The sequence below is a fragment of the Symphalangus syndactylus genome, chromosome 2, assembly GCF_028878055.3.
Source record: "Symphalangus syndactylus isolate Jambi chromosome 2, NHGRI_mSymSyn1-v2.1_pri, whole genome shotgun sequence".
In the NCBI taxonomy this organism is placed as follows: domain Eukaryota; kingdom Metazoa; phylum Chordata; class Mammalia; order Primates; family Hylobatidae; genus Symphalangus; species Symphalangus syndactylus.
The window spans coordinates 45,743,503-45,763,282 of record NC_072424.2 but is presented as its reverse complement, the minus strand read 5'-3'; the positions used below and the strand labels follow the sequence as shown (position 1 = coordinate 45,763,282).

The 19,780-nt window shown below is 35.2% G+C and overlaps 1 protein-coding gene across 14 annotated transcripts in view; it reads left to right on the top strand.

The window, feature by feature from the left end:
- EXOC6 (exocyst complex component 6) overlaps positions 1-19,780 on the top strand; it is a 364,709-nt gene that overhangs the window by 194,722 nt on the left and 150,207 nt on the right. For all 14 annotated transcript variants that reach the window (XR_008652928.2, XM_063629860.1, XM_055255403.2 and 11 more), the window contains 5 exons: positions 3,184-3,355; positions 4,629-4,676; positions 4,763-4,853; positions 8,587-8,632; positions 18,356-18,560. Coding sequence is in view for 13 of the 14 variants with exons in the window: in XM_063629860.1 (XP_063485930.1) it covers positions 3,184-3,355; positions 4,629-4,676; positions 4,763-4,853; positions 8,587-8,632; positions 18,356-18,560 (562 nt within the window). In the remaining variant the exon portion in view is untranslated. The remainder of the gene's footprint in view (positions 1-3,183; positions 3,356-4,628; positions 4,677-4,762; positions 4,854-8,586; positions 8,633-18,355; positions 18,561-19,780) is intronic.

The following is a 19,780-nucleotide window of genomic DNA, read 5'->3' as shown; positions in this document are numbered from 1 at the left end:
ATAGTTTTCCTCCTGTAGATCTTGTGTATTTTTTAGATTTATATCTAAGTATTTCATTTTGGAGGATGCTAATGTAAATGGTATTGTGTGTTTAACTTCAGGTTCTACTTGTTCATTGCTATATGTGCTATTTTTATCCCTATTTTATGGTTGTGAAAACTGATACTTAGAGAATTCAGGTGGCTTACCTGAGGTTGAACTGCTAGTAAGTGCCTTTTCTAATTCCATCCATTCATCTATTAATTCATCCATTTATTAATGAATTATTTATTGAGCCTCTGTTATATGATAGACACTATTCTAGGGCTGGGGATACAACAGGGAACAAAACAGACAAAAACTGTATGTCCTCATGCAACTTACATTCCAGTAGGGGAAGACAGATAATACTTAAAAGTGTGAAACAGAGAGTATATTCTACAGTGGAAAGAATGATATAGTGATAAACTCCTTTGTTTTAGAAGATTAAAAATAAAACAGGGAAGGGGATAGTGTGTGTGTATATCTGTCTGCCTGTCTATCTATCTATCTCTCTGTCTGGTCTATCTAGATAGCATAGATGGGAATATGCCTGTGTATTAAAGAAGCCATGAGGAGGCCAGTGTTGCTGGCATGGAATAAGTAAAATGGAGAGTGAGTAACAGGAAGTGAGGTCAGTGAGGTAACAAGAGGCAAAATTATGTAGGGTCTTATGGGCTGTTGTAAGATAAATTGGGTTTTGAGCAGAAGAGAGACATGGGATCTGCCTTAGGTTTTAATGGGATAATTCCCATTAGCTATCATCTGGCCGCTGTGTTGAGAACAGACTGAAAGGGAACAAGGATGGAATCAGGGAGACCAGTTAGGAAGCAGTTGACAAATCTAGGCAAGACATGTTGTTGGCTTGGTCCAGGGTGATACCAATGGGGAGGTAGTTTGCTGGAGAAGGAGAATAATCAAGGGTGAGTCCAAGGTTTTTTGCCTGAGCAACTAGAAAAGTGGGGTTTACTGAGATGAGGAAGACTATGGGAGGGGCAGGTTTTGTGAAAGGAGATCAGGAATTCATTTTCAGACATATTTGAGATGCTTATCAGACATCTAATTGGAGAGAGATATGAGTTTGAGGAGAGGTCAGGGCAGAGATAAAAATTTGGCAGGTGTCAGCGTGCTTATGGAATTTAAAGCTACAAGTCAAGATGACATGGAGAGAGATAGAAAAGAGAATATGTCCAAGATCAGAGCCTAGTTCTAACTCAGCTCTTACAGAACCTAAATTCTTCTTAAAAAAATAAAAAAATTAGGATTTATATTTGACATACATTAGAATGTAGGCATAGATGCCAAGAACCTAAATTTTTTTTCTTTTTTAGATGGAGTCTCACTCAGTCACCCAGGCTGGGGTGCAGTGGCATGATCTTTGCTCACTGCAACCTCTGCCTCCTGGGTTCAAGCGATTCTACTGCCTCACCCTCCCGAGTAGCTGAGATTACAGGCACCTGCCACCACACCCAGCTAATTTTTGTATTTTTAGTAGAGACAGTGTTTCACCGTGTTGGCCAGGCTGGTCTCAAACTCCTGACCTCAAGTGATCTGTCCACATCAGCTCCCAAAATACTGGGATTACAGGTGTGAGCCACTGCACCTGGCTGCCAAGAGCCTAAATTCTTAATAATTGGTATCCTATATTGTTATCTCTTGTATTAGAGAGTGTATTCATTAAAAGTCGAAGACAGAGGCTGCCCTCAAGAAGTTTATGGCCTATTTGGGGAACAAAATATATTTTAAATACAAAACATGTAAATTACAATACAAAGTAATATATGATTACATGTCAGAATAACTGTAAGGGGTTGTAAGTTTATCTGTCCTGCAGGTGAAAAGATTACTTGGCATGGGAATAATTGGCAAAGGCCTGCTGGAAGAAATGGGACTTGAAATGAACCTCAAACAATGGGCAACGGATGTGGGGGTGAGGTTTGGAAGGTTCCCAAGACCACTCTCAGGTTCAAAAATTTGCTAGAGGGACTCACAAAATTCAGCAAAGTTGTTATACTCATAGTTACTGTTTGTTACAGCAAAACAACAACAACAAAAACTTTCAAAAAACTACGCAGATTAAAATCAACAACAGAAAAGGCACATAGGACAGGGACTAGGAGGGTTCCACGAGTGAGCTTTCAGTTGTCCTTTCTCAGTGGAATTGTGGACAGCACTTACTGCTCCCAGCAGTGATGTGTGGTAACACGCATAGAGTATTGTCAATCAGGGAAGCTCATCCAAGCTTTGGTATCCAGGATTTATATTGGAGTTTGGTCATATAGCCATGACTGACTACCCATGTAGACTTGGCTGACTGCCCACATTGCTGACCTCCTGCCCCTCCACTGCTAAAACTGTGTGGCCTCAGGCCTCACCATCAGTCACACTGTTAGCATCTGCTATTTGGCAGTCAAAGCCTTCCAGGTAAACAAAGAAGACACTTACCAGGCAGGGCATGCCAAAGGCTTTCCTCCCAGGCATCGGTGGCAAGGGTAGTCCTTTACTGCATGGTGAATAGAGGGGTACGCTCTCTGTGGAGACAGCATGAGCTGAGAGACAGTAGGAATGAATATGCCATGTTTAGAAAATGTTGTGGTGACTGCAATATGGGCTCGTACCTGAGAATATGAACCCTGGAGCCGGACTATCAGGAGTCATATCCCAGCTTTGCTGGTTGTGGAATTTATGGCAGTTCAGTTATCTGTGACTCTTCTGTAAAGCAAGGGTAATAACAATACCTACTTTATAGCCTTGTTGTGGGGATTAAAGAGTTAATATATAAAGCATTTAGAACGTGAGCATTTACTTTACATAGTAAATGCTGTAAAAATCATGAGTTTGTTCATTCATTCTTTAATCATTCATTCACTAATTCTTTGTTTTTGAATGTTAGTATGTTAAAGACTTGTATTAGGCCCACATCTCCTGAGCCTTATACCTTTATTTCCAGATACCTCATGCTATATCTAGAGCTTGTGTGGTTCTTTTAATATTATCATGTTCCAGAAGAAATAAAATACTTTCACGGAAATTATTTCTACTAAAGGTATTATTGTCACCAGTTTATTTGTTCAGAGATTTAATTTTAAGATATCACCTCTTGCAAAGATCAGGCTTACTAAAGAATACATTTTGGTTAATTTTTGCTTTCTTATATACATTTAGGTCTGTGTATGATGACCAACCAAATGCGCACAAGAAGTTTATGGAAAAGTTAGATGCTTGTATCCGTAATCATGACAAGGAAATTGAAAAGATGTGTAATTTTCATCATCAGGGTTTTGTAGATGCTATTACAGAACTCCTTAAAGTAAGGACTGATGCAGAAAAACTGAAGGTAAGAAATATGTTAAAATTGTTTACCTTTGTTCTCATTAAATTACTCAAGTCTTAGTTGATAGTACATATGTACAAGTCATTATTAAGTGTGTTACTTTCAAGAAGTGAATTAGTGTATGTATTTGGGAATGCTCTTTATGCTCTATTAACACAGTTGTCATGCTAATGGCAGGAGTATTCTCTTTTTCTGAAGCAAGTAATGCACTGACTTAACAGGATTTCTTTCCATGCAGGGAAGTGAACTCAAAACATGCATACAATGAAAGGCCCTATTTGCAGTTTTTGAATTTCTAAAATGACAATTAGTACAATATTTATAAAATGTTATCCTCTAAAATTCCTTTAAAAACTTACGATAAATAGTTATGTTCTCAGCATTATTTAATAATGTTAAAACTTTTTGAAAAGTTTAACAGCAGTGTGTATTTTTCTTAAAGAAAGTTGGTCTACACTTTCTGCCATACAGCTAAAACATTATTTATTGAAAGAGACCTGGATTTGTTCAGTCAGGATAAAAAATATTTAATTATAAGAATTGTCCTATTTATCTTTCTTTACGTTTAGAGCACTTAGCAGACAAAATGACCCTGGTTCACCAAAGGTTATGATTAGAAAACCATTGTATAAAGGATATTCAGATAACAAGAGACTAACTACAGCATCAATGAGGTCACTGAGCATCTTTGTTCAGAAATTAATGAGATTTTTAATAAACCAGAATGTGCTTCCTTACTATGATGACCTAATGAGTCACTTAATATGTGGGAAAATTTGAGGTTGAGCTTTGCCTGCACCTGCAGCATTAAAATGTTGCTGTGGATTGAAATTTCTGTGTTTGATGTTAATCAACCACCCAGTGTTTGCATTCAGCAAAGTATGAATGTTTAATTACCATAAAATGCAATCACCATTTCCTACAGACAATGAATGGCACATAGACCTCATTGAAGTTATCAAAAGGGGACCAGTGGTCAATTGGGTCAGTGATTTGAATTGTTTGACAGACTTAGAGAAGCAAGTAAAGTTCAAAAATCCTGAGTAAATTTGAGAAGTTTGCCACAGAATCTGTTAAAAAGAACTGTCATAAGTAATTGAAGTTAACAAAAGCCCTTTTCAATCAAAAGTTCAAGTTCAAGCTGTAGAGTTAATTTGAATTTGCATTTCTTTGTTCTAAGTTTCTCATGAAGCATGATCTGATTACAAGGGTGAGCAGTTACATCAGGGCAGTTTTATGCATATTTGTCTAACTAAGGTGAAATTAAATTTTTAAGGTGCAAGTTACTGATACCAACCGAAGGTTTCAAGATGCTGGAAAAGAGGTGAGAAAATGATACTTTTCTGTGTATTCAGTATGTAGTTGTTCTTTAACTGTTTGTAAAAATATGAACATTCCTTCTTTTCTAAGGTGATAGTCCACACAGAAGATATCATTCGATGTAGAATTCAGCAGAGAAATATTACAACTGTAGTAGAAAAATTGCAATTATGCCTTCCTGGTGAGTTAAACTTGTCTATAATAAAATGTTTGGCTTGGTAAAGTTGTAATTTAATAATAGCAAGTAGTGATTCTTTAGTATGGGAATTACAGATTATTTGGTGATTGCCTCACAACAAAGACCATGCTTATCTTTCAGGTTCATTTTATTCCCTGAATTTTCATGCTTTTGTCATGTTAGAAAGCTCTTGTTTGATTATATGTCACATCAGTTTCCTAGAACAGCAACTTCTACATTTCCATTTCCTTTCGGCCTCTTTTGCCCTTTGTACCCCATAACCCTTTTTTGTTTTTCCTCGGAATACATTCCCATGGGGAGAGTCTTTTGGTTACATTTTCTCATCTTTACCTAATTTGCCTGATTTTTTACCTCTAGTTTTCCATTATTTTTTGTTTGTCACTTAGCAGGTTGTTTTTGCTTTGCTCACAATCTCATTGTGCTGATAAGGTAAGAAAAACATCAAAAGAGCCAGATCTTCACCATTCTTGCCTTTCCTCCTGTATTTTGGAAACGCTGTTTCTGGTCTCTTTGTTAGGGCTAAATATTACTTGGGCATCAGATAAATTCTGAGGAAATTAACTAGTATTTTCTTTACCTGCATTTAATATACTTTAAGTTGGATGCATTCTGTTCAAACAAAAGGAAGCAGGTATATGACTTTTTTCTTTTTATTTATTTTAATTTTTAATTTTTTTAGAGATAGGGTCTCACTCTGTTGCCCAAGCTAAAGTGCAGTGGCATGATCATAGCTCACTGCAGCCTCGAACTCCTGGGCTCAAGCAATCCCCTTGCCCCAGCCTAGTGCTGGGATTATAGGCATGAGCCACCACACCTGGCCTTTTTTTTTTTTTTTTTTAGTATGGTAAGCTAAATCCATGCCTTGTCCCATTTTTAAACTTACTATTTTTTTTTTTTGTAGGAAGGAGCCTAAACCTCCATATTCAGCAGAATAGAATGAGATGTTTTATATGCTATATATACATATATATATATATTTTTCAAATCATTCTCCTGCCTCAGCCTCCTGAGTAGCCAGGACTATAGGCGCCACCACCATGCCTGCTTAATTTTTGCATTTACAGTAGAGATGGGGTTTCACCATTTTGGCCAGGCTGGTTTCAAACTTCTGGCCTCAAATGATCTGCCTGCCTTGGCCTCCCAAAGTGCTAGGATTACAGGTGTGAGCCACTGCACCCGCTATATGCTATTTTTATAATGTAAATTTAGCTTAGACTACAAATTATATTGTTAAAACTGTTAGCAGATTTTATTGGATAAAAAAATTGTATTATTATTATTATTATTTGAGATAGAGTCTCACTCTGTTGGCCAGGCTGGAGTGCAGTGGCTTAATCTTAGTTCACTGCAACCTCAGCCTCCCAAGTAGCTAGAATATTGTGTTCCTAATGGCCACATCCAGAACTACCTGCTTTCCTCTATTCATCTTTCTGTCCTACTATCCACTTATAAATGTGTGTGTGTGTGTGTGTGTGTGTGTGTGTGTCAGGCATCATGGTAGGTATTGGAACTATAAAGTTGGAGATGACACAATCTCAGCTTTTGAAGGATCCTACAATCTGTGAAAGGAAAATAAATCTTGGGACCCCAAAATCACTAAGCCAAGAAAAAAGTCAAGCTGGGAACTGTGTCAGGCAAACCTGCCTCCCATTTTCCTCCTGAATAAGATAGCTACAAAGATAAGAAGCTACATACTCCCTCACAATTTGCCCACTGGAAATTCCTTGTGGACAAAGGACAGACAGAACTCAAAGTCATCCCTCTGAGGCTCACCTGAGACAAATGCATATCTGATTGCTTCCTCTGCCCTTTTATTTGTATAAAAATGCAGATTCACTGGGCCAGACTAAATTGTGTATTCAGTGGAAGGCTGATCAAGGACTCAAAAGAATGCAACCTTTTGTCTCTTACCTACTTCTAATCTGGGAACCCCCAGTTCTGAGTTGTCCCGCCTTACCAGACTGAACCAATACACATCTTACACGTATTGATTGATGTCTCATGTCTCTCTAAAATGTATAAAAGCAAACTGTACCCCTAACGACTTGGGCACATGTTTTCAGGACTTTCTGAGACTGTGTCATGGGCATGCCCTTAATCTTGGCAAAATAACTTTCTAAATTGACGGAGACCTGTCTCAGATACTTGGAGTTCACAGATCTTATGGAAATAAAGACAAGTAAGTCATCAGTTACAGTGCAGTTGCCTAACTCCTCCGTGGATTAGGAGGAGTATGAAAGGATGAAGTCATAGCTTGGGCATGGTGACTCATGACTGTAATCCCAGCACTTTAGGAGGCTGAGGTGGGAGGATCATTTGAGGCCAGGAGTTTGAGAACAGCCTGGGCAACATAGGGAGTCCCTGTCTCTACAGAAAATTAAAAAAAAAAAAAAAAAATTAGCCAGGTGTGGTGGCGCACCTGTGGTTCTAACTACTTGGGAGGCTGAGGTGAGAGAATTGTTTGAGCCCAAGAGGTTGAGGCTGCAGTAGGCCATGATCGTGCCACTGCCCTGTAACCTGGGTGACAGAGTGAAACCTTGTCTCAAAAAAAAAAAAAAAATCACGGCATAAACAATGCATTTATTTTCCTGGTGTATTAGTTTTTACTGTTTTTGAGGAAAGCATTATTTTTATATGGAAATAGTATGAGGTAGATATGAAATTTACGTGAATTGTTAAGATCGGAGACTTCAAAGAAAGTTTATACTTACTCCAGCAGGCTCTCTCCCAGTTTATGTGTTCCCTCTAATGCTTTGGTTGGAAAATGTGAAAAAAATTACATTACAATATAGAGGCTATGATAGAGATATACATAGGATCCTGTGAGGCGACAGAGTCAGGGTTGATTCACTATAGCTACCACTGCAGTTTTTATGGTTTTCAGACACATTAACGATGTTTTTTTAAACTCGGAGACCCCCTAGGAGGAGTCATATGACTGTAGAAAAATCTGGAAAAAAATGTCTGTCCATATTGTAGAGGGAAAGCAAAGTGTGTACTCATTCTGTACTTTGAAATTCTAATTTAAAGGGTAAAAAGGTTTAAAACCTTTTTAGTGACACTATATTATCTTGGCAAAGAATAATTTATTGAATAATTGCATTCCTTTCTATCAAACAATTGCATTTGATAGAAAGGATGAAATGAATAAAGCTGCTTTGTTATGTTTATTTCTGGCTGTATTATAATTCACTCCTACTGCTGTAAGCTTTTGATGTTTTTCTTTCTTTGTGGATTTGGTATAAACTTTTGTTTATAGTGAGTTTAACACAAGTGTGTTATTTTATTTGATATGTTGAGTCAAAAATCAGTGAATCTCACACTCAACTTTCTCTCTCAAACAACTAAAGTCTAAAGTTCCAGTTCTATTTCAGGGAGGAAATATTAGTAATTTCTGGATAGGATAATTGTTGGTAGGCTAATGTCTCAGTTATACGTGTTAGCATATACAAGTGTTCCAGGTTCAGTATAATACATTTATATGTATGTGTGTGTGTGTGTGTATATATATATAATAAAATGTTCAGTATATAAGGAAATTAAAATGTTTTCATATACTTGAAGTATTTAACATTTTATTTGAAAATATTAGCCTAACTCAAGGTGTAGAAGTCTAATAAATTTGTAATATACTCTTTCCTGCTTTGATTATTTTCATGTCTCAAAATATTTTCTTTTCATTTTGAAAGCTAAAATATTATATTTTTTAACGCAGTGCTAGAAATGTACAGTAAGCTGAAAGAACAGATGAGTGCCAAAAGGTGAGTTGGTTTTTTTCTTATTGTTTTAAATAAGAATTTTTTTCTATTATTTAAAGGACAGATACTATAAATCATAGTGAATCATGAGTTTTGCTTTCTTCATTACCCTAACCTTTGTACTTAAAATTCACGTATCAGGATAATCCACTAAAGCAAATCTTAGCCTTTTATTAATAAATCATTGTCCTTTATAAATGATATCAAAGATTGGTAATGTTGATCAAGGACAAATAGCCGAACAGGAATGAAAATATTGATTAGCTTACAAACATACTAATATTGCATGTAACTAAGGGCTAAGTGCATACTGTGGAAGGAAAGAGTGTAGGCAGTTATATTTTGACAATCTGGGTGAATGTAGTAGTTCACATTCTGTTTTATAACTCAAATGCATATATGACAGATGAAAAAGAAACTAAAGTAGTTTATTGATTGCCATAGGAGCATTGGATATAGTGATGTTTAAAATATTTTAAAGACGAACAATTTTGGCCAGGTGTCATGGCTCATGCTTGTAATCCCGGCACTTTGGGAGTCTGAGGCAGGAGGATCACCTGAAACCAGGAGTTTGAGACCAGCCTGGGCAATATAGGGAGACCTCATTTCACCTCCCCACCCCCTACCCCCCAAAAAAACAAAAGAAAAAAAACAAATGATGCAAAAGTAACATAGAAAAACCAGAATAAATGAGACAATTTGGACTAGGGAAAAAATGATTTCTTCTTGGTTAGTAACTACTTAATTATCAGAACACATCTTATACAGACCTATAGTAAAAGATGTGTGTATATCCTACTTCATGGTGCTACATGTTGAATTTCATTAGGCTTTACCAGTTAATACAATTTAGTAGAATGATTTTTTCCCTGTAAAAAACAAGCCAAAAACTATTCTGAAAGTCTTATTTTCTTTCACGTATGTATTAATAATATATTCTCTTTTTAAATCAAGTTATATATCCTCACATTTTAAAGATTCAAATAATTGCCCTATGCATTTGCTGCAAAAAAAAAAAAACAGATACCACCTTTCCTATTTCCCATTCACCATTCCTTTTTTATAGGAGCAAAAACTTTTACCTCTTTTAATGGATTATTTTGGTATTTATATTTGTGTCTTTAAATAACTAACTTTTAATTATTACCATATTATTTTCCAGTTTGGGGCATTATCGGTATACTCACATTTTCTCAACTATCTCCAAAATGTCTTACATCTTTTTCCCTCCCTGAAAACATTGATTCGTATGTGTTCTTTTGTCCCTTTTAATCTAGAACAGTCCTCCTGTTCTTTGTTTTTTTCATGGAAGAGTCCAGGTCAGTTCTCTTGTAGACCAGGGCATTTTGGATTTATCTAGTTGTTTCTTCATGTTTAGATTCAAGTTTAAAGGTTTTGGCAAGAGTATGACATAAGTGATACCTCACATTGCATGACATCAGGAGGCTTATAAAGTCATGTTGTCCTTAGGTTGTGCTAAATTTGATCATTTGGTTAAGGGGAAGTCTACCAGATGGCTTTTGAAAAGGTATGTTTTTCTCTTTGCAATTAATAAGTAATCTGTGGGTCCTGTTTCCTAACGGGTTTTCACCCAGTAGTTTTATCATTCTTGCCTTAATCCGTTATTATATTGGATTTACAAGATGTTGATTTAAAAAATTCTATTATTTCTTAAACATTTATTAACTGGCTTTTTTATATATAAAGAAGAGCTTTTTATTCCCCACCACCACCTTTTTTATTTTTTTCCGGTTATGGCTGTGAACTTATGCATTTTTAAAATAAATATATTATAATTTATTATTGTCATTATTCATTTTGATGCACAAATTGTTTCAAATTTAACAAGAGAAACCCCTCAAGCCAGTTCCTGTGTCTCTGTCTTTGAGTATTTTTGTGTTTATTGTACAGTAAGATGTTCCAAGCTCTCATTGTGCCTTTTTTTTTTTTGCCTCAGATCTGGAAGCAGCTATTCTCCAGGGTACCCTAGCTGCTTTTAGTATTAATGGCATTTAGAAACTAAGATGTATGGGTTGGGAGCAGTGGCTCACACCTGTAATCTCAGCACTTTGGGGAGGCTAAGGCAGGTGGATCGCTTAAGCTCAAGAGTTTGAGACCAGCCTGGCCCATATGGTAAAACCCCATCTCTACTGAAAAAAAAAAAAAAATAGCTGAGCGTGGTGGCGCGTGCCTGTAGTCCTAGCTACTAGGGGGTTGTGGGAGGTGGGTGCTGAGGCAGGAGGATCTCTTGAGACAGGGAGGCAATTGCAGTGAGCTGAGATTGAGCCACTGCACCCCAGCCTGGGTGACAGCAAAACCCTGTCTCAAAGAAAAACAAAAACAAGGAACTAAGATGTATGTGCTAGGTGGACTTATTACACACACACACACACACGCAGTTTGAATTTGTTAGTTTGTCACCTACCTTTTCTCTCTTTTAGAACATTCTCTTTGTCCTCTGTGGTATATCATTTCCTGATGATGTGCTTTGATGTGGGTCTATTTATCTTCTTTGTGGTGGGTACTTAGTGAGCCTTCTTTTAATCTGGAAATTATCCTTTAATCTCATAATATCCTTAAGCATTAGAAAGTTTTTTTGAATTATTTTTTGCCTTCTGTTTTCTTGATTATTTCTCTAAGATATTAATAGTTCAGTCTTCTAGATTGGTTCTCTAATTTTCTTATCTCTTCTTTGACATTTTAAAATCTCTTTGTCTGCTTGCTCTTTTTTCCATGAGATTATTTCATCTTTACCTTCCAAAGGTGGTGCTGATTTTTAAAAATTCCTGCTAATTTTTAATTTCTAGGAGCTCTTTTTTGATCTCCAAATTTTTTTTTTTCAGGTAGCCTCTTGTGTTTGCTTTTTAGAGATTCTTGGAGTTGTAGACTTATGACTTGTACGTTTTGTTTATGTTATACTAAAATAAACATACCTGTGTAGCCACCAAGTTTAAGATGTTGAATGTTATTGCCACCCAAAAGCTTTCTTATACTTCTCACAGTCACTGCCACCAAAACAAGATGCAGAATACTTCCATTACCCCCACAGTTTGCTCATACCTCTTTCCAATTTCTCCTCCCTTCTCTAGAAATAACCACTTTCTGATTTTTAGCATCGTAGATTAGTTTTGTGTGTTTTTAGAATTGATATAAATGGAATCTTCTTCACTCCTGATAATGTTTTTAAAATTCATCTGTGGTTGCATAATTTCTTTTTATTGCTAGAATCTGTTAATCTATACATTAGTTGCTATTTGGGTGGTTTCAGGTTTGTGGGTATTATGAATCAGACTGCCATGAAATTAAGGTACAAGTCTTTTTTGTAGGGATATGTTTATATTTCCATTTAGTAAATATATAGGAGTAGAATTGCTCAGTGATAGCATAAATGAATGCTACACTTTTTAAGAAACCATTAAATACTTTTCTATTTAAAGTATGGTTTGAAAAATAGACTTTAAAAATATAATTTAAAAAATAATTATTTTAGTAGTACCATTTACACTTCCATTAGCAATGTATTAATATAAGAATTTCATTTGCTCCACATCCTTGCACACATATGATGTTTAATTAGTTTGTTCTAGTTGAGCCATTTTGGTAAGTATAAAATAGTGTCTCATTGTTTCAATTTGCATTTTCCTGATGACTGATTGTTTATAGATTAGAATAAACAGATTTTTTTTTTTTTTTTTTTTTTTTTACCACCAGTGAAATCAGAGGTAGAAAAATCATGGGTTTAGATTGTAGAAAGACAGGATTTAGGTTAGACACAATGCAGGCCATCCAGATGATAAAGGTTTGGGAATGTTGAATTTCAGTGGCAAGAAAACCTTTGGAATTGGCTTCTCTAGAGATCTTTAAGTATCATAAGTACCTTTTTATTTGGTATTTGGCTGTTTGTATGTTTTCTTTTGTGAAGTGTCTGTTCACATCTTTTGCTTATATTTTTTATTTAATATATTTTATTTTTTAGAGCAGTTTTAGGTTTACAGAAATATTAAACACAAAGTACAGAGTTCCCATATCCTTTTCCTCTTCTTTCCAAGCAGTTTTTCTGTTATTAATGTCTTGCATTAATATGGTACATTTACTTTAACTGATGAACCAATATTGACACATAAGTATTTACCAGAGTCCATAGTTTTACAGTAGAGTTCACTCTGTGTTGTACAGTTCTGTGGATTTTGGCAAACATATATCATGTATCCATTACAGTATCATACAGAATAGTTTCACTGCCTGAAAACTTTCCAGTGCTCCCTATCTTTCCCCATCCTTCCCCGCTGTGAACCCCTACCAATTACTGAACTTTGTACTGTTTCTATAGTTTTATCTTTTCCAGAATGTCAGATAGTTGAAATAATACAGTATATATATAACATGTTCAGACTGGCTTATTTCGCTTGGCAATATGCATTTAAGGTTCCTCTATGTCCTTTCGTGACTTGATAACATTTCTTTTTTTATCACTGAATAATACTACATTGTATGGATGAACCATAGTTTATCCATTCACCTATGAAGGACATCTTGTTGCTTCCAAGTTTTGGCAATTGTGAATAAAGCTGCCATAAACATTTGTGTGCAGGTTTTATGGATGTAAATTTTCAATTAATTTGGGTAAATACCTGGGGATGTGATTGCTGGATCATATGGTAAGACTATGTTTAGGTTTGTAAGAATCTGCCAAACTGTCTGCAGAAGTGGCTGTACTATTTTGCACTCCCTCCAGAATGAATGAGAGTTTCTGTTGCTCTACATCCTCCACAGGATTTAGTGTTGTCATTTTTTCGGATTTTGCCTATTAGGTGTGTAATGATATCTCATTGTTATTTTAGTTTGTAATTCACTAATGACACATGATATTGAGCATCTTCTCACATGTATGTCTTCTTTAGCGAGGTGTCCAAGTCTTTTGATCACTTTTTAATTTGGTGGCTTATTTTTGGATTGTTGAGTTTTAAGTGTTCTTTTTATATTTTGGATTCAAGTCCTTGATTCAGTTTGTGTTTTGAACATATTTTCTCCCAGTCTGTGGCTTGTTTTTTCATTTTCTTAACAGTGTCTTTAAAGAGTAGGAAGTTTTAGTTTTAATGAAATTAAATTGGAAAAGTCCAGTTTACCTTTTTTTCTTTTCCTCATGGATTGTGCTTTGGTGTTTCGAAAAACTGATTGCCAAACCCAAGGTCATCTAAATTTTCCCTTGTGTTATCTTCTAGAGTCTTAGAGTTTTGTGTTTTACATTTAGGTCTATGATCTATTTTGAGTTAATTTTTATAAAAAGTGAAGGTCACTGTTTACATTTATTTATTCACTTTTTTGCATGTGAATGTCCAGTTGTTCCAGCAGCATTTGTTTAAAGAACTACCCTTTTTCCATTGAATTTCCTCAGTTAACTGTATTTGTGTATTTCTGTGCTTTCTGTTTCATTTTAACCTACTTGTTAATCCTTTCACCTTTACCATACAGTCTTTAACATTGTAACTTTATACAGTATTAAGTCTTGAAGTTGGGTAGTGTCAATCTATCCTTCAACTTTGTTCTTCAGTATCGTGTGGCTATTCTGGGTCTTTTGCCTGTCTATATAAACTTCAGAATCACATTGTTGATATTCACAAAGTAAGTTGCTGGGGTTTTGATTGGGACTGCATTGAATCTGTAGATCAAGTTGGGGAGAACTGATATCATCAGTTGATGATATTGAGTCTTCCTATTCATTAATATGGAATATCTTTCCATTTATTTAGATTTCTCTTTAATTACTTCTATCAGAGTTGGTATTAGTTCCAGAAAATTTTTTGTTGAAGGTTCTTACATAGATACATTTCATGTTACCTGCAAAGACTTTTGTTTCTTTTTTCCCAGTCTTAATACCTTTTTTTCTTGTCTTACTTCATTAGCTACTACTTCCATGTAGTATGATGTTGACTAGGAATGGTGAGAGGGAGCTTCTTTGCTTTGTTCTTAATCTCATGGGGGAAAAGCATCTTGTTTCTCACCATTAAGTATGATATTAGCTTTGTATAATTTCCATTCCTTTAAATTTGTTAAGGCATGTTTTGTGGCCCAGAATGTGATCTGTCTTGATGTTCCATGTGAGCTTGAGAAAAATGTGTATTTTGTAGTTGTTGGATGAAATATTCTCTTAATGTCAATTAGATCCAGTTGATTGATGGTACTGTTCAGTTCAACTATGTCCTTATCGAATTTCTGCCTGCTGAACCTGTCAATTATTGTTAGAGGCTTGCTGAGGTCTGCACTTGTAATAGTGTATTTATTTATTTTCCTTTACAGTTCTATTAGTTTTTGCTTCACATATTTTGATGCTCTGTTCTTAGTTACATACACTGTAAGGATTACTATATCTTCTTGGAGAACTGACCATTTTATCATTATGTAATGTTCGTTATCCCTAATAATTTTCCTTGCTCTGAAATCTGTTTCATCTGAAATTAATATAGCTGATCTACCTTTCTTTCGATTAGTGTCAATATGGTATATATTTCTCTATCCCTTTATTTTTTATCTCTTTATGTCTGTACATTGGAAGTGATTCAGACATCATATAGTTGTGTCTTATTTTTTCCACTTAGAATTTAATAAAAATTTCGTACTTTTTCATGTATCTTGTAAATTTTTTTGTATGCAGGACATTGTATTTAAAAAGAATAGAAGAGACTGAAGTAACCAATTCTATGGTAGGACAAACTCTGGTGAAATGGAAATGCCCAAGGGAAGGCAAATGAAGTAAGAACAGTGGCATAATTTGTACTTTGTAGGCCAGAGAATCATTAGAGTACTCACATATTCTCCATTTAGTGATGACATGTGCATTTTTTGAAGTATCTTGTATTTATAAAAACAGACACCTTGTCAGAGGTTTAACATATAGGGAAATTTGCTCTACTGTTGTTTATTTTAAAAAATCAGAGACTTAACATTCCAACTATAAGGACATCATTACCTTATAATAAAAGACTTTATAGATAGGATAATAATTTGTTTTAAAATAATTTATAAGGTAAATTCCATTATATATTGTTGAATAGAGTATGAGCTTACAGAACTGGAAGTGTAGATATATGACTGGATGGAAATGTGGCCAAATGCTGATTACTTAATTACAACATGGTAGGATCACATCATAGGTGCTTTTTATATTCCCCTTATAGGTTTTGTATTTTTCTAGTGGTTATGGATTACTGTTATAATTTTGTAAAAACAGCATTATGTGCATCTAAAGGAGAAATGGTACTCTATTGTGGTGCTGTTTTTGCTTGCATTTAGAAACAGATAAAATGTAGGAGATTTGTGGCTAAATTTTAGAAAGGATCCAGGGTCTGGTCTCTGACTTCTGCTTTCTGCCTAAGATGATAAACTTTCCCTGTATCTTCACCTGAATTTTCCCAGAAAGCAGAGTCTGAGGTAAAAATCACGTATTTTACTACTTTTTTAGGGAGTATAATCCTAAGGAAGTTCTCTGAATCCTAGTTTTAGGGAAAGGGAAATGAGACAGGAAAGTTGAGAGAGCAAATATGAGGGTGAGTTATTGAGTTATTTAAATGCCTTTAGGGAGGTTGTATATGTTATTGCAAATCATAACCTTCCCTCCAGGAAGAGGAAAGGAGAACTTGTCTCTGACTTGCATTTCTTATTGGTTAAGAGTTCAACCCCCGACCTTAACTCTCTACATTTCTGGGTTGTGTGTATATGGGTGCTAGGTAAGTCTTATGACCTCTCATGCCTCTGATGATGTCTCATGGGAGCACCAAGATGGGAGGTAAGAGATGAGCGGCATGAAGGGAGGCACAGTTGTGCTATGAAGTAAGTTGACTGTGTCTGTGGTATGTTGCAAAAGCTACTGGTAATACTTTTCATTTATTCTGCATCACTTAGGATTTAAAATACATTGTAGACATTAGCATGAATTTTCAGAAACCATACCTGTTGTAGAGAGAATACTTTTGAAATATACCTAGTTCATATCAAATCAGGAAATTAGTCAAGGATCAGATAGTGTGGTTTGACTGTTAATTGATCTGTTGCATTTTAAATGTTATGGGTTACACTGAAAATACATAATTCATTATTTCACTTCATCTAAGCCTTTAATATCTCAGGCATTATCAAAATTATTGTAATGACATCTCTCCTACCCATACCACCACCTAAATATTTTAGTTTCTGACCAAATGTACATTTTGTTTACGTTATAAGCACTCTGATGTTTACCAAGATAAAATTTTGATGGTCTAATTTTTAAATTAGTTGTAATATTTTGTGACAATTTGCAGAATATACTCTGTCTTTGAGAGTATATGCCAGAAAACTAATTGGTATTTTAAAACAGCTTTTGAATATAACGTCTTTTTTTTGTTGAGAAAGTTTCTTACTCTGTCACCCAGGCTGGAATGCAGTTGCACGATCTCACTGCAACTGCCACCTCCCAGATTCAAATGATTCTCGTGCCTCAGCCTCCTGAGTAGCTGGGATTACAGGTGTGCACTACCACGCCTGGCCAATTTTTATATTTTTAGTAGAGACAGGGTTTCACCACATTGGCCAGGCTGGTCTCGAATTCCTGATCTCAGGTGACCCACCCACCATAGCCTCCCAAAGTGCTGGGATCACAGGTGTGAGCCACCACACCTGGTGGGTCTTTTCAGCTTGCTTTTGTTTTCACTTATGTCTCATAGTTTCTATCAACTTACTTTGTTTTGCCTTTTTTGTACATTAGTTAATGCCTTTTCCTGCTTTTAATGTCATCCAATTCAATAGAAAGATATAGAATACTATGTAATTAATTTTTAAAGTTCCTCTACCTAACTCTCAGATAGATTTTTGGTGGTATTATTGTAGGAAACTGACAGTTTGGTAAAGTCTCAGTCCTGCTACCAATTAATATGGTTTCTTGGCCAAATTATATACTCTTGTTCTGTATTTTAGTTTTCTCATCTATAGAATGCTACTTGTAATATCTGCCATAGAAGTGTGCCTCATAGAAGTCTAAAGAGAACTAAATTATGTATATGAAAATATATGTCAATTTATCTAGGGCAAAGGCTACCCTTTACTAATTGCTGCATACCCAGCATGTCACACTATGAAACAGTAGCCCCCAAAGCCCGAAAGAGGAACTGTTACATTCAGTAAATATTTGTTGAATTGAAAAAGCACTCTACCAGTGTGGATTTTTACCTGTTTTTTTTTGTGTGTGTATGTGATACTTAACAGTATTTCTAATTGCCTTAAATAGTAGTATGACTTTTTTTTAAAAGTTAAATGAATTTTATTTTAATTAGAATTATATTCGTGTTATGTAATTTTTGTGTGGTGATACTGTGTGGATGGATATTATGATGGGAGACAGAATACAAAATCATATAACAAATCACTAAATGTTATAATTCACAAGTTTGAAACAATTATACATATTCATTTCAGGTATTAAGATGCTATCATAATGCTTTTGATGTTATAGATTCAGATGAAGTGAAATAAAGAAGTTTTACATTAATGTATGCCATCAACTTTGAGCCTGTGGCTTGTTTATGTGGTTTATAGTTTGTCCTTGACAAATAGATGTAAATATTAATTTTACTTACTTTAACTATGACTAGGTCCTTTTTGATGAATAATCAGTGTAAAACTGATTATTTAGACTTACTTGTAAAAATATTGTGATAAGAACTTTTTATAGAGTTTTTTTTTAACTTCTCACAGGTACTATTCTGCCCTAAAAACTATGGAACAATTAGAGAATGTGTACTTTCCCTGGGTTAGTCAATACCGGTTTTGCCAGCTCATGATAGAAAATCTTCCCAAACTCCGTGAGGATATTAAAGAAATCTCCATGTCTGATCTCAAAGACTTTTTGGAAAGCATTCGAAAACATTCTGACAAAATAGGTGAAACAGCAATGAAACAGGTGAGATTAAAAATAATTTTGATTTAATATTATTTAGTAATACAAGATCTGGAAAATATCCAAGGTTTACTTCTTTAACTTACATAAAATGCTTATTCTTGTTTTACCTTTTTCTTATCTTTTCTGGTTATTGTTTAGAAAGGACTCTATCAGTGTTTTCTTTGGCTTCACATTTATTCCTTTTTTAAGTAAAATCAGTCTAACATGAATTCTTTAGTTACCGCCCGAACTCTCAGCATTCTTCTCCATATATGTGGTGTTATGTTATCCTTTACCACCAGCCAAATCTGGTATAGAATTAGCTAAACAGTGGCAGCCCCAGAGGCAAGTGGGAGCCTTTTTACGCTAAGATTCTAAACTGTTCTGTATTTAAAACAAAAGTATTAACTGTGAATTAAAAACTGCTACAATTCAATAATAAACGGACAAACAATGGGAAAAGCCTCAGCAGTTATGAAGTTAATATATCTACCTTTTGAGTCAGCAGTTCCACTCCTTGGTGTTTATCAGTGAGAAACAAAAAACATGGGCTCATGATAGTCATAGCATCTTTGTTCACAGTTAGCCCCAAACTGGAAACAACCCAAATGGCTATCAGAAAGAGAATGGATACACAAATTGTGGTATATTCATACAATGGAATACTACCTAACAATAAAAAGGAATGAATTACTGATAATGCAACAACATGTATGAATCTCACAGATATGTTGAGCCACAGAAATTGAATACAAAAAGGCACAAACTGTGTGATTCCATTTTTATGCCATTTGCAAGCAGGTAAACTAAGATGAAAAAAATCAAAACAGTGGTTACCTCTGGGTGGGGAAATTGCCTAGGAACGGACACAAGGGGACTTTCTGGGGAGATGGAAATGTTTTATACCATGATAAAAATGTGTTTGTCAAACTTATACAGATCTTAGCTATGTATTTCAATGTATATACATCTTACTTAAAAAAACTATAAAAAATAATAAACTATTAATAGAAACTGTACAAAATAATTTGGGGCCGGGTGGGGTGGCTCACACCTGTAATCCCAGCACTTTGGAAGGCAAGGCGGGCAGATCACGAGGTCAGGAGACCAAGACCATCCTGGCTAACATGGTGAAACCCCGTCTCTACTAAAAATACAAAAAATTAGCTGGGCATGGTGGCGGGCATCTGTAGTCCCAGCTACTCGGGAGGCTGAGGCAGGAGAATGGCGTGAACCCAGGA